This window comes from Oreochromis aureus, linkage group 23, assembly GCF_013358895.1.
Source record: "Oreochromis aureus strain Israel breed Guangdong linkage group 23, ZZ_aureus, whole genome shotgun sequence".
Classification (NCBI taxonomy): Eukaryota; Metazoa; Chordata; class Actinopteri; order Cichliformes; family Cichlidae; genus Oreochromis; species Oreochromis aureus.
The window spans coordinates 12,426,852-12,446,007 of NC_052963.1; the positions used below are offsets into that span (position 1 = coordinate 12,426,852).

The 19,156-nt window shown below is 39.7% G+C and overlaps 1 protein-coding gene across 3 annotated transcripts in view; it reads left to right on the top strand.

Annotated features, from left to right (window-relative positions):
- Positions 1-17,973, top strand: part of atp11a (ATPase phospholipid transporting 11A) — a 53,462-nt gene extending 35,489 nt beyond the window's left edge. The window contains exons 13-32 of one of the 3 annotated variants that reach the window (XM_039607017.1): positions 68-181; positions 1,339-1,398; positions 1,477-1,643; positions 1,788-1,859; positions 2,014-2,087; positions 2,201-2,304; positions 3,236-3,417; positions 3,990-4,241; positions 4,324-4,501; positions 4,604-4,706; positions 4,990-5,135; positions 5,406-5,465; positions 5,545-5,672; positions 6,333-6,468; positions 7,656-7,679; positions 8,962-9,027; positions 9,113-9,216; positions 9,360-9,525; positions 11,385-11,487; positions 12,333-12,462. In XM_039607017.1, coding sequence (XP_039462951.1) covers positions 68-181; positions 1,339-1,398; positions 1,477-1,643; positions 1,788-1,859; positions 2,014-2,087; positions 2,201-2,304; positions 3,236-3,417; positions 3,990-4,241; positions 4,324-4,501; positions 4,604-4,706; positions 4,990-5,135; positions 5,406-5,465; positions 5,545-5,672; positions 6,333-6,468; positions 7,656-7,679; positions 8,962-9,027; positions 9,113-9,216; positions 9,360-9,525; positions 11,385-11,456 — 2,208 coding nt within the window. In that variant the 3' untranslated portion in view covers positions 11,457-11,487; positions 12,333-12,462. Of the gene's footprint in view, positions 1-67; positions 182-1,338; positions 1,399-1,476; positions 1,644-1,787; positions 1,860-2,013; positions 2,088-2,200; positions 2,305-3,235; positions 3,418-3,989; positions 4,242-4,323; positions 4,502-4,603; positions 4,707-4,989; positions 5,136-5,405; positions 5,466-5,544; positions 5,673-6,332; positions 6,469-7,655; positions 7,680-8,961; positions 9,028-9,112; positions 9,217-9,359; positions 9,526-11,384; positions 11,488-12,332 lie in introns of all 3 variants that reach the window. The other 2 variants (XM_039607016.1, XM_031738462.2) reach the window with 2 other exon arrangements.
- Positions 17,974-19,156: the final 1,183 nt, after the last annotated feature.

Consider the following 19,156-nt stretch of genomic DNA (forward strand, 5'->3'; position numbering starts at 1 on the left):
AGCATTACTGTATGGAAACGTGAGTTAGAGATGAGAATAAAAGACACTTACCCTGCTTTCTTTCCAGGTGGAGTACGTGTTTACAGACAAGACAGGAACGCTAACAGAGAACAACATGGAGTTTATAGAGTGCTGTGTGGATGGACACGTTTACGTACCTCACGCTATCTGTAATGGACAGGTAAAACGTTCAGTCCCACTAGATTGATCTGTAAGATATTTAGCTTCAGCCATGAACTTTTCTTGCTACAAGCCTCATTCATACACAGTCCTACAAGCACTTTCTTTTCTGTGCTTAAGCACTTTGAGCCTGACATTCACATAATCACAGTGCAGTGGATGCACCCGGGGAAACTCAGTTCAGGGTTCAGGTATTTTCTCCAAGGATACTTTGGCATGCAGACTAAAGGAGCGAGGGATTGAACCACCGGCCTTCCAGTTAGTAGATGTTGTGGGTGTTTCTGTGTATGCATGAAAGAATCACAGTTTGTATGGATGCAGCTTGCTAATAAGACTTGCTGGATAATGTAGTGCATTTCTAAAGATACAAATAAAGGCATTCTAAAGGAGATTCCAAGGGTGGTTCAAAACCATTTTAATGATGTCACACTACTTCCATCCTTTATATACAGTCTCTGTGGACAAGCTAAAGATGGATCAGTGTTTGTGATTGATTCATTTGTAGCCATTCATTTATTTGCAAAGAGTTCATATTTTATGTAATGGAGGTGTAAAAATCAAATGACAGAAAGGCAACAGTTTAGGCCAAATTAGGTTGGTTTTTTATTTGTTTGTGTGTTTTTTGAGATCTAATAAAAATCTGTGAGAAGAATGTAACATTCATGTATTTAGTCATTTCTGTGTTTTCACTGGATTAATACAGATTTCCTGACAATAAAACTCCTGGGCATTGTGTGTTAAGTGTAATCATCTGTGTTCAGTGCTTAATGGTCATACGAGGAAATCAAATTTTGCCAGCAAGTCTTGCTGCTGTTTATTGAGCTAAATGGCCATTTATGTTTGCCAAGTAACTGATCATGAGCATTAATTGACAAGTCAGCAGCTCGTACAACCTTACATGTGATGAACAGACGGTCTGTCATAATTTTAGGAGAGATAAGTTGTTGTGTTGCAATATTATTACAATTTACTCCTTTTAACATAGGACTTCAAACTTCAGAGTCAAGGGGTTACTGTCACATAAACATGCACATCGTGCTGTATATGTCAAGCCTTAGAATCAAGCTTTAGTACTAAAATGCCAAATGTACATATCATCATAGCCTGTGTTTGATAACCAGTGACTCCTAGAGTGATCTGTGGTCTGTATGTCTGCAGGTGATGCCTGGAGCTGCCGGTATGGACATGATCGACTCATCCCCAGGTCCCGCAGCCAGGGTAAGTGCTGACTCGCTTTGAATGTGCGTGTGTGGTTCGTGCGAATGAGGGTAATCTAGTGTCGGTCGTCCACTGCAGGAGCACGAGGAGCTGTTTTTCCGGGCGTTGTGTTTGTGCCACACGGTGCAGGTGAAAGAGGAGGATACTGTAGATGGGATCAAACATGGCATTCACCAGGGCAAGTCCACTTCCTTCTACATCTCCTCCTCTCCTGACGAGGTTGCACTGGTGGAGGGCATGAAGAGGTGCAGCACACACACACTCACGTTGCACACAATGGCAGCAGTAATCACTGCTGCGCTCAGAAGAATTTAGTTTTTTTATTTTTCTATTTCTATTTTTTGGACATTCATTTTATTCACTCCAATAATGGTTGTTCTGTGCTGCAGGCTCGGTTTCACCTATCTGAGGCTCAAGGACGGTAGGATGGAAATCTTAAATAGGGAGGATGAAGTTGAAAAGTGAGTGTGCCGCTTTAAGCAATGTTATTATTCTCTGTGAACCTTGAAAATCAGATGACTATTGTTATTTTTATCTGTTTTTAATTTCTTTAATTGATAGTTAGCTATTATTTTTTCAGTAGTATTTGTGGGATTTTCTTCCTGTTTTTATCAGGTTTGACCTGCTAGAGGTTTTGACATTTGACTCAGTCCGACGGAGGATGAGCGTTATTGTCAGGGCCAGCACTGGTAATGCGCACAAAACTATATATATATATTCTTTATATTGATTTCTATGTGTCTGTGTTTATGTTTTTCTTTAATCCGATACTCTTTTGTTTTCTGTGCATGCGTTTGAGCAGGTGAGGTTTATCTCTTCTGTAAAGGTGCAGACTCCTCTATCTTCCCAAGGGTCATCTCAGGCAAAGTGGATCAGGTCCGAGCTCGGGTGGAGCAAAACGCAGTGGTGAGAGCACACACACACACACACACACACACACACACACACACACACACACACACACACACACACACACACACACACACACACGTACAGGCTCACTCTCATCTTTCTCATATCATTATAGGCTCATACAATATAACAGGAAGTCGTTTTTTCCTGAAGCATTTCTGAGAATTTTAGAGTTTATCTGATTATCTAAGTTCTTTGCATGGTTACAGTTTACACAACCACATGATTAGCATCATGTAGTTCCATTAAACAGAACTTCTTTCTAAGTGGGTCTGGTGTGGCCTTTAATTGACAAAAGCACAAGTTTTTTTGTTTTTTTTTTACATTTTTTATTAACATATATTTAATAATTGCATCAGCACAGTCTTTCTATCTGTGGGACTGCTGTAGGATTTGGTCAGAAGGCAGAAAGAAGCTTTCTTTAAATACTAAACAGAACCATAAACAGTGATGGACTCTGCATACTGTTTTCTTTATACACCCACAAAATCCTTGTGGGAAAAGTAGGAAATAGTAATAAGTAGGCAGATAGTAAGAGAGTGCACATAACTAAGCAGTTAACTGCAAAATCTCATAATGACTTCCAAAGTGCAAAAATAAATATCGCAGTCTGAATAAGACTATTTAAAGTTCAGTTTACCCATAAAAATACCGCGATAGCTTCAATTTGCATGCAGTAAAAAGCAGACGAGTGACACAAATGTTGTTGTGCTTGCAGCTACAGATAAATCACAGGTTTCTTTGGAAACTGAAAAATATGTGGTGAGTGTTGTACTATTGAGGCTGAATGGGTAGTTGGCATCCACCCACCATACACTCACATTCAGAGGCTGTATTCAAGAAACAGTGTTTTCTGTAGATTAGTTTCTATTGAGTCTTAATTATATACCAGCCTAACCTTGTGTGAATCTCTCTTCTCCACCAGGAGGGTTTGAGGACACTTTGTGTTGCCTATCGCTCTCTGAACCCAGAACAGTACGAGGAGGTTTTCCAACAGCTGAACAGAGCTAAGTTAGCATTACAAGACCGAGACAAACAGCTGGCAGAGGCTTACGACCTCATCGAGAAGGACCTGATACTGCTGGGAGCAACTGCTGTCGAGGACAGGTGCAGAATTTTTTTTGTTATTAAGGACACCTAAACAACCAATTATATCAACATCCTGCACTTTTTTTTTCATCAAACGTTTTCCTGTACAGCTGGTAGCTTGGCAACATAACCACAATTTACATTGCATGCTGTTGTCATTTCAGATATTTGTCCTTCTAAGTGCAAATTTTACGTGAAATGCCCTTTCAAAAATTACACTTACGTACCTTTTTTTCCTATAAATGTCTAAACCTCTTCAGCTCAAGTGACCCTTAACATTACAGTAATTCTGTGTCTGCTGCCATGGACAGTGCTGTCCTAGTTCTGAGTGAACCAAAGTGAGTGAGGGAAAGTGGCAGTTTAACCCTCCAATCACACACGTGCCACTAAGGCAATTATAGTGCAGGCTTAAAACTACTTGTCAGCCCAGAGGGCGTTTCACCCATCCAGCACAGAGAGGAAATAATCCAAGTGCTGGAGTACTGCACAGTTGAGCTGTTGTTGAATAAAAGGCAAAGAGAAACAAAACAAACCTATTTATTTTATGCAGCTAAAAACATGCTACCTCTTGTTTCTTGGGTGCGTACCAGGCTACAGGAAAAAGCAGCAGACACCATCGAGTCTCTGCACAAAGCTGGTATAAAGGTGTGGGTGCTGACAGGAGACAAGATGGAGACTGCAGCTGCAACGTGCTATGCCAGCAAGCTGTTTCATCGCAACACCCAAATCCTGGAGCTGACCACCAAACGCACTGAGGAGCAGAGCCTTCACGACGTCCTGTTTGAATTGAGCAGGACGGTCCTTAGGCAGCATGGGGGCATGACCCGGGACACCTTCTCTGAGTGGGTATTATATTTACAGCATGCTTCAGACAGTGTCATCCTGCAGTTACTCGTATTTGACAGGTTTTGTGTTTTTTTCCAGGCTATCAGGTGATTGCACCGACTATGGTCTGATCATCGACGGAGCTACCCTCTCTGCTGTAATGAGGCCCGGCCAGGAGGGCTCAAACTCAGGGAATTACAAAGAGAAATTCTTGGAAATCTGCCGCAACTGCAGTGCCGTGCTCTGCTGTCGAATGGCGCCGCTTCAGAAGGCACAGGTACGAAGGCCATCTGTACTCTGAGTTTGCCGATGAAACAGATGTTCTCACTCATGTCATTAAGAGTCAGATGGAAGCTAAGCTGAAATCCACATCCTGCAGATTGTCAAGTTGATCAAAGCCTCGGAGGAGCACCCAATCACGCTGGCCATTGGCGATGGAGCTAATGATGTCAGCATGATCCTGGAGGCCCACGTTGGTATTGGTTAGTATTCTGTCTATTCCTATGCAACATGCCACGCTCTGGTAAAGTTTGTTTCCTTCTTAATATAGCTTCAATTTGAAGAAACTATAGAAATTCTTAAAAGCAGCCCCTTGTGTACAGACGACAGCACTGTGTACAGCACCTGCATTCACACAAAATCCTTTTCCACACAAAAAATGCTTTTGAATCTCCAAGACTAAATTTATGCAGAAGTGCTAAAACTGTTAGAAACATACTATTATCACTGCAATAATATTTTGCCCTGTAAATTGTCACAACGCAGGCATTATGGGTAAGGAGGGTCGCCAGGCAGTGAGGAACAGCGACTACGCCATCCCGAAGTTCAAACACCTCAAGAAGATGCTGCTCGTCCACGGACACTATTACTACATACGCATCTCTGAACTTGTACAATATTTCTTCTACAAGGTAGTCGCCCTGAATGTTTTGAGTTTACATTTTTAAAAAAAATTTTGTATAGTTTTTTTAGTTTGTTTTAAAATGATTGTAATTGCGGAGTCTGTGGCTTTAGACTAAGTGTGCAGGAATGCTTTGTGTTAGATTTAATTTATTAATTTATTTAGTAGTTAATGCTTCTAAGAGAAAAATTTATATTTTTGACATTTATACTCTGTAAAATTAGCGTTCAGCAACAAAAAGACTTGTACACATTTAAATTGTTTTTCTTTCTTTTCGCAGAATGTCTGTTTCATTTTCCCTCAGTTCCTCTACCAGTTCTTTTGTGGCTTCTCACAACAGGTGTGCACTCACAAAACCTAAATACCATAAAAACAACAAGAACAAAAATACTAACACAGCTCTCTTTCCCAAACCCCAGCCGCTGTATGACACGGCTTACCTGACTCTCTACAACATCAGCTTCACCTCGCTGCCCATTCTGCTCTACAGTCTCATGGAGCAGCACATTAATATGGACATCCTGAAGAAAGACCCTTGTCTCTACAGGTGGATTTCTGTCCAAGATCGTCATGTCAGAAATGTGTTGTTTAGTAAGACTGCAAATCGACCAGCTGGATCGACTCTAATATCACGTGTTCTTCAGGAACTTGTTCTCATGACATGAAAATTAGAAAAAGAAATTCTCCGCATGTTTCAGTAATCCAGTCTTCTGCAGCAGATAATGAACCATCTGTTTTATGCAAAGCAGACTGCGTGGTAGTTGGATTCTTCCGGAGACGTGATGTAACAAGAACAGTGTTGAATTAAAGTCGTCTAAGCAACAGAAAATATAAATATTTCAATAATTCTTTAGACACTTTATACACTTTAAAATTCTAACAGCCTCCAGAGTAATAGGAGATGATTTGGTGTTTTACTCTGATTCATTTATATTTACATTACAGTTTATTTTACATCTATCATAAGGCAGATAACCGCCTTCTTGGATTTGGTTTTGCATGTGTTCAGGGTTTGAAAAGCTACGTTTTTAGCTTTACTCATAAGTTGTATTCTTCTAAAAAAGAATCAACCTTGCCCACAAACAATGACGCTGTCTGTATTTGTGTCTATATTATACTTGATTAGAGACTTATTGGTTGTGAGGCAAGCAGTGTACTGTGGTATTAATCTATAAACATGTAATCTCTGTTCTGTATATCTACACAGAGATATTGCTAAGAACTCTTTGCTGCGGTGGCCCACCTTCATATACTGGACCATCTTGGGGGTTTATGATGCCATTGTGATGTTCTTTGGTGCTTACTTCCTGTTTGACAACACCACCTTCACCAGCAATGGACAGGTAATAACCATGTGGCTTTGACAGACTCTTTAATTGAAACAAGGAAAAAAGGCCTGGAAAATATTTAAAGTAAAGTTCAAAGTAAAGGAAAAATAGTAACTGGCTATTTTATCTATAGGCTGCTTCAGTTTTCCACAAGCTACATCTGTTTTCTGTTTGTCATCTGACTTTTTAGTCTTCTTGGGATGTTTTGGGTTTAGTTAGGGAACATAGTGACAGTTTTTTAGATCTCAGCTTGTTCCTCAACCACTTTTTGCTCTGCTGACACTTATTAATGGCCTGGCTAATGCCTGACACGTAGCTTATTGTGTTGCTTGCAGAAACTGATCAAGTTGTAGCACAAACTAACATTAAACCTATAGTGTAAATGGATCTGGTATTATAAATGTATTTTCCTGACACTGCACATTATTTCGTTTGAAAAGTAACTATCTGGTAGTTACATGTAGTTATGAGGTAATAATTACTCATAATAATGACCTTGTACTGGATGGTTATTTATTATTTTGATCTAATTTACATTATTTATTTCACTTGAAAATGCAGGTTGTTGGCTGATAAAGTTTGAAGACTATTTTGCCTTTTAGTAAATAATATTTAATGTCAGTTGGAGATGTTTAAGTAAAATCTGATGACGTGTGGTTTACATCTAAGACCTGATTTAGACTTCTGTGGGAAATCTTTTTAGAGCCTAGGACATAACCTACATAAGTGGCCGATGCTGTTGGCAGGATTCATGCTCGTGCTGGTGCATTATGTGGTAATTACTGTGTGGTCGTGTCCCGGTGTTTATATGCAGTACTGGACGACAGAAACAGATAAAATACTGGGATTTTTTCCTTTACGCTGCAGGTAACAGCATAGATTTCCAGCTGAAGCATAAATCTGTAGTAAGACACGACAGCATGGCGGGTTTCCCACCATCTTCCTCTCTGTTCTCTATTTGGTTTGTTTAATTTCTCAAGCTGCATTACTCTCCCAGAAACACGTTGAACTGTTTTTGAGTTGCTTGATTTCACTTGGTTTTTCTTCTTCTTTTTTTGCATCCAATTCTTTTCTCGTTTTTTTCCCTTCAACCATAAAACTGTTTATGTTATTATGATTTTCTTCTGGCCACATGCTCTTCTTCTTCCTATCCTCTTACCTTTGTGTTGCTTTTTCTTTTTGCTTCTCTTTCCTCCTCCCAGCTAATGACAACCAACACACAGATGGTAAGCCTGTCGCTGTCTCTCTGTCGTCTCTCCTTAGTTTCACTTCCCTGTTTCGCCACCGTCACACAGCCCGATACAAACTGCTGTTCATCTCATGTCCAGCCCTCAGTGCTTGCTGTAGATACGTCAGCTGTAGGCTTTTCTGTAGTGACTCGCTGTTTCCCAGACCCATGCTCATGTGTCCAGCTGTCAGTGACCAAACACCTTAGTTATACGTCCTGTGTGCTTTGTTTGTGGCAGATATGTTAGGATTTCTCTTAGAAGCAGAGCATAAGTGTTCCTGCTTCCATTATGTAACAGTTAGAGATCATTGCCTAAAGCATTACAACTTTTTATAGGATTACTTATAAACACATAACAAAAGTGGTAATATCTTTATCTGACAGGAAGCAAATCTGAAGCTTTTGAAATGTTAGAAAAAGAGAAGGAGAAAGAAAAACATGAAATGCATCTGATCAATGATAAAAATCATTTTTCTGCCTCATGCGAGTGTTTCTGTAGCGCTACAGTTTATGTTGTAATGTATCTGATAGTGGCTTTTACTATACTTGTACTAACAATGTAAAAATCAGAGCTGCATTTGGAAGCGGCCTCTGAAAAGCTTTTATTTTATCATTTCATGCTCATCATTTTTATTTTTTAACTTTATTTATCACGTTTCACCCAAGGTACCTCTTTTTAGCCGAAGTGTAGTGTAGCCCAAGTAGTTAGATGACCTTCAGTGTACCCATACTTGTAATTTTATGATACTAGTTAATTTTTCGTTTTGGGCTTCATCTTATTGCCACAGGCCTGTGAAAAACAGTATATTATGCAACAGTCACTTCTCAGTTATGGTTTGCTAGAATCACTAAATGTTCTCCATGTACCTCTTAATATGACACCTCAGAATCACAGAAGAGACTGATAGGAATATTAAACTATATCACATCATCCTCCTGTTTTCCATCCATCAGTCATCTGATAACCAGCTCCTCACCTGAATGTTGCTACCTGAGCACCCTGCCATCTGTTTGATTGATTGATTCCTTACTTGAATATGTCAACTTTTACCTCATAGCCTAATCATGTCATCTGAAAAGCATGTTAACGCAGGTGTGCTGAGCATTTAAGTACTGAATAAGCATAAGTCAAATTATTTACTTTAACAGTTGCTTAGAATCTGTTCACATCAAACATACAATAAAATAAAAAAAACAAAAAAACAAAAACAAGAAGTTAAAAGTTTTTCATGCACAAATCTCCTGATCAATAACAGCAACTGCTTTTTTACTTTCTGCAGATGTTTGGAAACTGGACATTTGGGACACTCGTCTTCACTGTGCTAGTCTTCACTGTTACATTCAAGGTAACCACACAGACACATCAGAACATCACAGAAACACCCAGGCAAGTCTGGCTCCAGTCTCACTTCCATGGTCTCTGTGTCGTAGTTGGCCCTAGATACTCATTACTGGACTTGGATCAATCATTTCATTATCTGGGGCTCACTGATCTTCTTTGTCGTATTCTCTCTGCTGTGGGGCGGAATCATCTGGTATGTTTAAAGAAATATTTTCGTATTTAAATGCTGGATGGATTCCTTGATGTTTACTTGATGTAAAACTGTGTCAGTCAGAGTGACGTTTTATTAGATGTTTTATTGCATTTGTTTTCATGCAGTCCTTTCCTCTCTTACAGGCCATTCCTCAACTACCAGAGGATGTACTATGTGTTCATGCAGATGTTGTCCAGTGGCCCAGCCTGGCTCAGTATAATCCTTTTGATAACAGCCAGTCTGTTGCCAGATGTGGTGAAGAAGGTCATATGGAGGACACTGTGGCCCACCACTACTGAGCGCATACAGGTGGGTACAAATGCTTGCAGAAATAGAGAGTAATTGCATAAAAAACTAAAAGAAGACTAATCTTTTTTTAAAGTATTATGGATATTTTGGAATAATTGCAGTAATGCAAGAAGACTGATGACCACACATCCTGTAAATATTTTGCTTCCTGCCAAAGTAGGACGTGTCGTTAGCCATTACTTCATTTGTTCTTCAATAAAGGTCGCTGCTTCTTTTCTACCTGAATATTAATAATGAAAAATGCAAGAAAGCTCAGTTTACACAGGTCAAACAGCGCCCCCTGCCTTTTGCAAGGCAGAAATCAATTTTGTATATTTACCTTCAAGCTACCTGCGTTTACACAATTTACTGTTTATTATTAACTGGGATGTTTCAGTACCTGACCCGCAGCTGTCGAACTGACAACTGTGGGTCAGCAGAGGGATGCAGGGTGTGGCTACATCCCTGCTTTGGTAGTTAAGCCTCTGTGTCTGTGTGCAGCGCTCCTTTAATTTTTAAGACGAGTGCGCACAATAGTGTCTATTTTTTTAGCGGCTAACACTCAGAGTTCTGTGTTTTATTAATGGAGAATAAGAACAGTGTCCTCTGCTGAACCAGGAGTGCCTCTAAAGGCATTAATTGTTAATGGGTTGCAGTGTGGAAATGTGCATTAGAGTTTCATAAACAGTGTATAAAAGAAGGAAAATTGCAATCGAAACTTTATTTCCAGAGCAGTTTTGAAAATGAACGTTAAATAATGCTGCACAGTAAGAAGAAAGAAGGAAAGATGGGATAAAAACACCATCCTGCTTATGTAAAAAAGAGAATAAACTCAAAGCTATGCACTGATTTGAACTCTGAGGTGCTGCAAGAGCAGCGTTAACAGCAGTTATTTATCTGATGCGTACTGATTCATCAGGACTGAAAGATTGGACCAGAAAAACATGATTAGGTGTATAAACACTGACATGTGGCTCAGAAATAATGAATGGCAGAAGGCATTCATTAGCAGCAAAATACTGAAATATTCAGTATTCCACTGAAAGTTGACAGAAGAAATTATGCCCATAAAAAAAATAAGACGATACAATGATACATAATATATGAAGCACTGGGATCCAGTTACAGTGGAGTTACTGAAAAACACAACACAAATGTTTTTGTATGAGTAGGTGCATTGTATGGATAGCACTGGATGAGTGATGTCAGCCTTTCTGGGAAGGCTGGAGTGCAGTCTGCTTCACTTCCTTTTCCTACAGATACTAATTCTTTCTCCCTCTACATCCCAAACTCCTTTTCCTGTAACCTCCCTCATAACTGTGGTTGTGGAGAGCTAATAACCATCACCAAAGACTCAGTATGATCCAGCCTCTCCTGAGAAGCCTAACAAGAATGTTTACATTTGGAAGATCTGACATGTTTCTTTCCCAGCTGTAACTCTTCCCTGCCTTTGTTCACCCCTCCTGATCTCTTGCTTCCTCCTCCTTCTCCCTCTGTGGTTCTCCTCCGTGGCAGACTAAGCGTCGGTGCCTTGCCTCCGAGCCTTCCACCATCTTTATGCTGTCTCAGACCTCCAGCAGAATCAGTTTCTAACCCAGCCCTTCTGTAGGTGACCCTCTGCCTTTCCTACTGTCTCGTCTTTCTCTTTATTTTCCTTTCAGTCTGTATCCTGTTACTTTGTCATTTCCACTGTTTTGCATGAAGTTACAGTCTTATCTGACTGCATGCCTGTGCATCTACATCTTGATTCAGTGTGGCCTTAATCACCGTTTGTTTTAGAAACCACTCTTACTTTAATGCTTCAATTTTGAGTCCGTATGGTAGATGTGTTTGTCTTCAAATGTGTGTGTGTCTGTGTGTGTGTGTGTGTGTATTTGCAGCAAGGGAGAAATAATAAAAGGTATGAGATAGCCCTGGCCTACATGAGCTCTGATTCCTTGTTGATGGAGTAGCTGTCACAGAAGCCTACTGGGCTTCAGCACGGTAAAATGCACACGTTGCTGCTGTGTGTGATGGTGGGTTAACTGGTGTGGTGTGCGGTTTGACTTTGGGTTGTTGTACTTGACTAACACAAGGGTTGGAGTGTGTGCTTTATTTGTATGAAGGTCCTAAAAGCTCAACCGTTTTCTCCAGGTATTTCAACTGACTTTACTTAAAGCTGGGTGATTTCTCAAATGGAGCTTTAGCACCATCTAGTGGTATAATGTATTGCTGCAGAGACAGAAAAGTAATATTTGCAGAGGAAATGAATGCATGTTTAGCTTTTTGTTGACATTTGCATGTTTTTGGTGTTTATGATTTATTATTTTTTTTGTTGCTCTTAACATGCTTGCTTTTGTACCTGAACAGAATGGATGGAAAATTTAACCTCACAGCTGGCAAGTTAAATTAAAGGAAATGAAAAACTTTATTAATTTAAAAACAACTGAAGCTTGAGGATGTAGCATTGTGCCCAGGATCAGGTGCCTGCAGTTTGCAGATGTATTAATATTTGTTAGTTATAATGAGCATTAATAAGTTGCTCTAACAGCACATAATGCTCATTGCTCCCATTAAGCCTTGGGGGCACTGATGGGGGTGATGGCTATCAGGTGAAGAGTCCTGGTTTACAGGCAGTTTTGTAGTTCAGGACCTCACAGAGGCATTGTTACAGGATGGAGACTTGACTCCACCAAGTCACATGCTATCTGTTCAAACTATGGCCAGCTGCGACGTGTTACCACCTTCTTCTTTTGCATTACTCCACAAGTGCCATGTTTTATTCTTTACTTTCTCTGAACTTTCTCTTCCTCCTTGTCCCCTTTTCCTCCCTTTGTACCCTCATACAGAATGCAGATAAACTCTACAAGGGCCAGCTGTCTGAGTTCACCCCCTTGGCTTCCCTCCACGCTCCGTCTAAGGGTAGCAGCCACCGGCGAGGCTCGGAAAACCAAAGGAACCCTCGAAGGTCTGAACCCTTTACCAAGAAAGTTATGTTCACACGCTGGCAAAAAGCGCCAGACTACTGCACCTTCACCCCCCTCCTCCGGTTTGCTGATAGCTCCCGCCATTCAAGGCAGGGGTACAATTACAGCGGGGCGGGGCCTGAGACCTCAGTCTAATTTATTTCTTCTTCTCTGGGGTATTTTTTTTAAACCTTATATTCTAATATCAGAAACAATGTCATCCACATGGAGTTACTCAGATAAATTGGTGGAAAGCAAACTTGGAGCTTACTTACTTACTTCGACGTTACTGAGTTGGAGTAAAATAATAAACAGCTGAGGAGACTGCAATGCTAAGTGACCTTCATAATTTCTGTCAAGTTCGCAGCCAAGTGTGGCGCAAAGCACTATGGGACGGCTCTGGAATGGACCCCGTCGGCAGGGCCTGGTTCGCTGCCACAACGTGCAAAGGGCTCAGTGTAATGATGTCACAGCAAACAAACTGACTCGAGCTTTGGTTTCACATGAAAAATATGTGCACTGGCTCTTACGCCTGCCTGCCTTTGATGGTAGCTGAAGTGTACTTTACTCTGATTATTAGGGTGTTTTAATGGCTATTGTGATAATCATGCTGATGCTCTATGACCGGGATGATGATGATGATGATGATAATGAGGACGACTGTAGAAGTGCTCGAGCTAGCTTAAACTTTCTGTGATCAAACATTTTCTTGTCTTCAGTCTCTGCCATCTGTCTTTATTCCCTTCTGTCTGTTTTGCCTCTTTTTTAGGACTAACTGGTGTTGCCTGTGTGCAAACATGTTATCCAGAAACACTGCTTAGGACTCTGGGATCAGAAACTGCATCATTGTAAGGAGGGTTGTAGTAGAAGGAAGAATAAATGTTGAAAAATTAGTCTATGGAGCCCGGAAGTAGCCGTATAGGGGAATTAAATCATTTTATATTGGGATGAGATACAATTTTTGCTTAATTTCTGATTCATTTGTGCAAACGATACAGCAAGCTGATTGTCCTAACTTTGATTAGATGGAAAACGGTGGTCAAGTCAGTTAATAATGACAGAAAAGCGTAGCTCATGGTGCTTTCTGTGTCACAATATGTCTGGTTTAAAAATGTGTGGGGAGCTTTGAAAGCTCTTAAACTAGCTCACCTTTAACGACAAAACACAGAAAAGCCTCTTGGCTGTCATAAACATGAAGCAATAATTTAGAGTAAAATGATCTTGAAATAGAAAAAGAAAAACAAAGGTTCATTTATTTAAATAATTTGTTATTAAGAAATATATGCTGGTAACAAATTTAACAGTTTACTTAAATAACAAAATACATGGAAAATTTACATGTAATCTGATTACTTAAAGTCAGTATTTTGAGCACGATTATGTTTTTTAAATGTAAGCTGAAATGCAACAAGTGCAAATATTGTAGGCAAATTACAATTTGTCACATTTTTTTATCCTGTTTCCATGGTAATTTGTTACTTTGATAGTAAAGTGAACAAAAGCAGTGTTTAAGTCCATACCAAAGCCAACATGTAAGCATTGAGATCATCATCATACTGTACAGCACACAGGGTGTAAATACAGAGAGCGAGTGCAAACGGCACAAATAGACAAAAACATGGGAACGAGTCATAATGCACGTACGCATCTCATTGGCTACTCCTGGGTTCCAATAGCAGAGTCAGTAGGAGTTGGTCTTTGTGAACAATTATTGTTTTATCATGTTATACATCCAACATTTAAACTTTCAGAGTCACATTTAGGTAGCTTAGAGCTTTGGTGTGGTAGAGGTTTGTGTGCGTATCTGTGTGTGCTGATAGAAGACTGTGTGTCTGTGTGTGTATCTTTTAATCTCCATCTATCCTATCATCTTGAACAGTAGATTGTAAACTTACCTTATCTTTAGATGACTAAATGTCTTGTAGTAGGACCCAGAGGAACTGCTTGTGTGACCGCTACCTGGCCGTTTCTTATTGCCTTAATGTCGTCTTGTAAACTCTGCGGTATTTTTCACTGATATCATTTACCAAAGAAACAGCAGGTAACGCTTTATGACATCCTTTAGATATTAGCTGGTTGCTTGTATTTACTTTGATTGAAGCACTTTAAAATGATATATAGTTCCTTTTAATATAATTCACTCAAAGTGCCCCAAATGGTTTGATGCCTTAAATAAATATCAAATCATTTATAATGTATTAAATTATGAAACAAACAGCCGGCACAACCAATTCAAAGAAAAAAAAGGAATCGAGATAGAAACACTTTTTTTTACATGGCCGTGAGAGGACCTTTAACTGACCAGTAGCACAGCAAAGTGCCCTCTCATATTCTGTGTACAGTAGAAAATGGCAGAATAAGTATATATGGGGTTCTTTAAGTGCAAAAAAAAAAAAAAAAATTTGCATGTACAAAAAATGTGAAAAAAATCTATTTTAATAATGTGACAGAGAAGCGAGCGTCTTGATATCCTTTCATACTCATTTTCCACCTCATCTCAACAGAATAAGATGCTTTTTAGCTCTGCAGATCAGGTTGATTGTAGCATCTAACAGTTTAGTGCTCCCGCCCTTAAAAGCCTTATAACAGAAGTCTAATGGGATTCTCCAGCTTAAAAAAAGGGCCTTTACAGTGCGCTCTTTGAATTCTGTCTCACACGTTCCTGTTTCAACTCGTACCCTCTGTGTCTCTCCTTCTAGCTCTCTCTCTCTCTCTCCCTCACACCCTCCCTCTCTTGAAGCGATGTTGAAGCTGTTCCTACCTCTGTGACAGTTGTCTCCATCTGCCTCATCATCATCATTTCATCCGTCCCATTCTGCGTCTTCTCTGCCGTTCCTCCGTTCATACATTGACTCATCCATCATGAGACAGTAGATCTGATGTTTTTAGTTCTATGAACCAAAGCCTTGTTGCTGCTAGAGATTCTTTAGCTGCTTTACATTAGGTGCCTTGTGCTAGTTTTCACAGCCTGTCTTTGCTTTGCTTTGTGGTCAATTTGATACTGTTAATAGGCGCTTCAATGGTACAAGGGCACAGCAGATGATGGATGTAACTGGAGGAATGAAATAACTACTGTAGGTGAAAAGGTGAATGTGAAATCGAGTTTTTATGCAGACTTCTACTGAACAAGCAGAACTGACACACAATCAATGAACAAATACCACTTATGTTTAGTATCTGTTTTTTTATAGCTTGTATTCAATTTTTCTTTAAAATAAATGCCCGTGAGGGCATTTGTCTCTGAAATGTTATTTTTTTTATTGTTTTTGATTATGTACAATGACTTTTATGACCATAGACTTGAAGAGCTCCAGCTCTGCTTTTTCCAATCAGCTACAGGTGATCAATGGTAGCTTTTCTTTTGTTTTGTTTTTTCCATCTCCAAGTTTTGGAGATTTAAAGTTGATGGTAAAGCAAAAGGGTTTCTTGTACTGTTGGAATTGTCTAAAATGAAGGGTTGGTTGGGCCAAATTCCAAAAAGTAAAAGTATTTTGTGTTGCTGTTTTACGCACCAAAAAAAGAAGAACATTCCAGATTGATCTGCTTAGTAGAGCCCGACTGATTTATCAGCCAGCCGATATTTATCGAATGATATTAGCTGTAGAGGCTAAGCCTACACTTGAAGCCACTGAGGTGGTCGTTAACGGGGGGTGACGCGATGTCACTGGTATGTATGAATTAAGTAAACAGTCCAAGAAATCCAGCTGTACTTATCTTGTCCTTTTTGTTCTTTATTCCAATACCATCTTGACATAACAGCGCAGCGGTCACAAACTGTTTGCCTTCTCACAATTAACGACACATCTGACGCTGATTACGTGCGTCTACCTTAAATACCTTTACATGAGCAAAACAGAAAAAGGTGACCTCTAGCGGCCACATAAGGCATTAACCCAAAAATGGCTCCTACATTAGCTATTTTCCAATGTATTGGCATCAGTATTTGTAACAGCCAATAATACAACCTACAGATATGTTTTGAGGACAGTGCATAGTTTTTCCACCAGAGGGCACTGTGCAACATCCCTTTTGGCAACAAACAAACATAATAAACAGGTTATCTGAGCAGGCTGAGCCTAAATAAGCAAACTGATAACTACACGTGACAAACATTAGGGAAATGTGTTTTTGTATCTGAAAGGGAGAAAAAAAAATCAGCACATATATCAGAAAATTGGATTTTTAAATCACCATATATCGGTATCAGTTTAAAAAAATCATATATCTGTCGGGTTCTACGACTTAGAACAATTGAAGTAAATTAGAAAATACTGGATTTTTGTTGTTGTTGATGTTTTTATTATCTGAATGAAGAAAACAAAGATCCTGTCCCTCCTTTTATTGTTTGCCCTGAATTCTGATTGGCCTTTGGACTAGGAAGATGTTTTTCATTGCAAACAATGTACCAAGGCTTCAGTACCTTAACTGCTAAAGAATCACACAAATAACACAACAATTGTTAATGAAATGGGAGGGGGCGAAAAAGAAAAGTCTACAGTATAATGCCATGTGAGAGCTGATACACTATGACCACCGGACTAAACTAGCTGGGAGAAGCAATAAGTATAATCAAACTGAAGCTGCTTGTAAATGGCTCTCTGCAACAAATGTGACCTCTTAGCACTAGCTAAGCGACAGAGAGTCACTTATATTCAAATGTCAACCATGACAGTGAAGAATCCATTATCCTATCCTGTCTGTGATCTCAGATCAGTACTTACACAGCGGTGACTAAGCATGGTCCTTATTCTTTAACTGATGAAAGTTCTTGGATGGATTAATTCTTTCTGTAGTGGGTTAGGGGATTACTTCAAAATGAAAAGACCCTTTTATATTTATGGTTGCGGTTGGTCATTGAAACCTGACATACTACTGACACTTGGAGGCATCTGGAAGTCTCAATAACCTACAAAAATGAAAAGTTACTGCACTGCCATTTTGGGGGAGAGGTATCTTAGAAACCCCTCTTTTTTGTTTTACTTTTCAGAGACAGTATTTAATGTGTGTCTTGTTTATATCTCAGAGTATTCCAACAACCAAAACTGGATTGTGTCAAAAAAAAAAGTGGACACGTGTATGTCTGTATGCATAGCTTTAAACGAAACAAGGACAAAGAGATTTGCGGTGTTAGTTGTTTCTCGGAGGTGCACTGAACCGTCGTTCCTGAGGACCGACACCTTGCTGAAGCCATCAACAGACCTTCTGCACCAGTCACTCCTGTCCACACTGAATCTTTGAACTGACGGCCTTTCAGCTCAAATGTTATCTTTTTTTGAAAATGTGTTATTGTATAGCGAGCTGTACTTCACATAACCGGCAGTATCTACGAACTGAGATACAGTACTGTATATACATATATGAACAATATTTAAATGTAGTTATGTTAATGAATGTACAGTTTTTGGGGCTCTTTTTGTATACAGTTTTTAAACGGTCATATCTTGTGGATTTTTGCCAACCTTTCTGTGGCTGTAAATGGCGAACATCTGTACATTTGCTTGGAAATAAAAGCGAAAATGTGTTACAAAATTCTTCTTATGAAAAAAGATGCACTACACGCTTCAGCCAGAAGGGTGCAGCCGAGTGCTTCTGATGTGCTGCTGAAGGCTGAAGGAGTTGACAAGTCAACATATGTGACGCCGATGAAATGAAATTAATCAAAAGTTTCTTTAGTAGAGAGATCGTGTGTGTGTCTGTGTGTGTGTGCACGCAACCCACCTGTGTGCACGCCTGTGTTGTGTTGTCTCAAGCTAAAATACTAGCTCTGTTTAAAAACAACACAGGAAATGGTTAAAAAAGTCATTTTTTAAAATTTATTTATGTTTTGGATTTAATATGTTCCCCAAAGTTGCTCCAGGGCTCCTGTCTGCACCATCTGAGGACGTCAACAAGATTAGGATGGAGGCTTTTCGATCGATTGGTTTCCCTTCATCCTTTTCACTTCTCATCTGCGCTGATCTCCACGTCCTCTCCTCCACAGCTGGCAGCCGATGAGACCTGCAAGTGTGTCTGACAGGGATAGAGAAATATCTAGGGCAAGACTGTCAGAGGTGAAATCTGGGGAAGAAGAAGAAGAAGAGGTGGGGGATTGCACAGAAGAAGAAAAGTAGATATGAAATGCTGCATCGCGTTTATATTGTATAAGGTTTTTTTTTTAAAAGAATTATGTTTTTTATCACGAGTTAAAGTGCAGTGACTCATGCAGTCACCTTTCAGATCAAAAAACCAAAAGTCTTCTTAAAAACTTCAACCATAAATACGCAGTGTGAAGACCTTTTTAAACGAATCTTTACGGTGTCTTACTCAGTAGAGACTCCAAAATTATATAGAAAGGTGGGCGGTGAAATTTAAGGTGTAACAGAGTCCTTTACAACCTCCTCATCACCTGTTTCCTTCTTCTCGCGCTGCTTGAGGTTGGATTGCTCGGAGCACTTTGGTGTGTGCTTACGAAGGTTTCGTGACAAAGACGGGAGATGAATTCACACCCCCAAGTAATGAAACGGTGGAGACAGAAATGGGACTGGCAGAGGAAAAATCTGGATGTGGCTCCCAATCGGAGACGGCGTATCTGTCACATATATAAGGGCCACACTTATCTCCCTGAAGCTGCAAAGAGCAACTCTGGAAGCAACAGGTGACTGTTTTAAAAATATAAGCTTTCAATAGGCGCTAATCCTGTAAGTCCTCTTTTTGAAATAAGTGTTGAA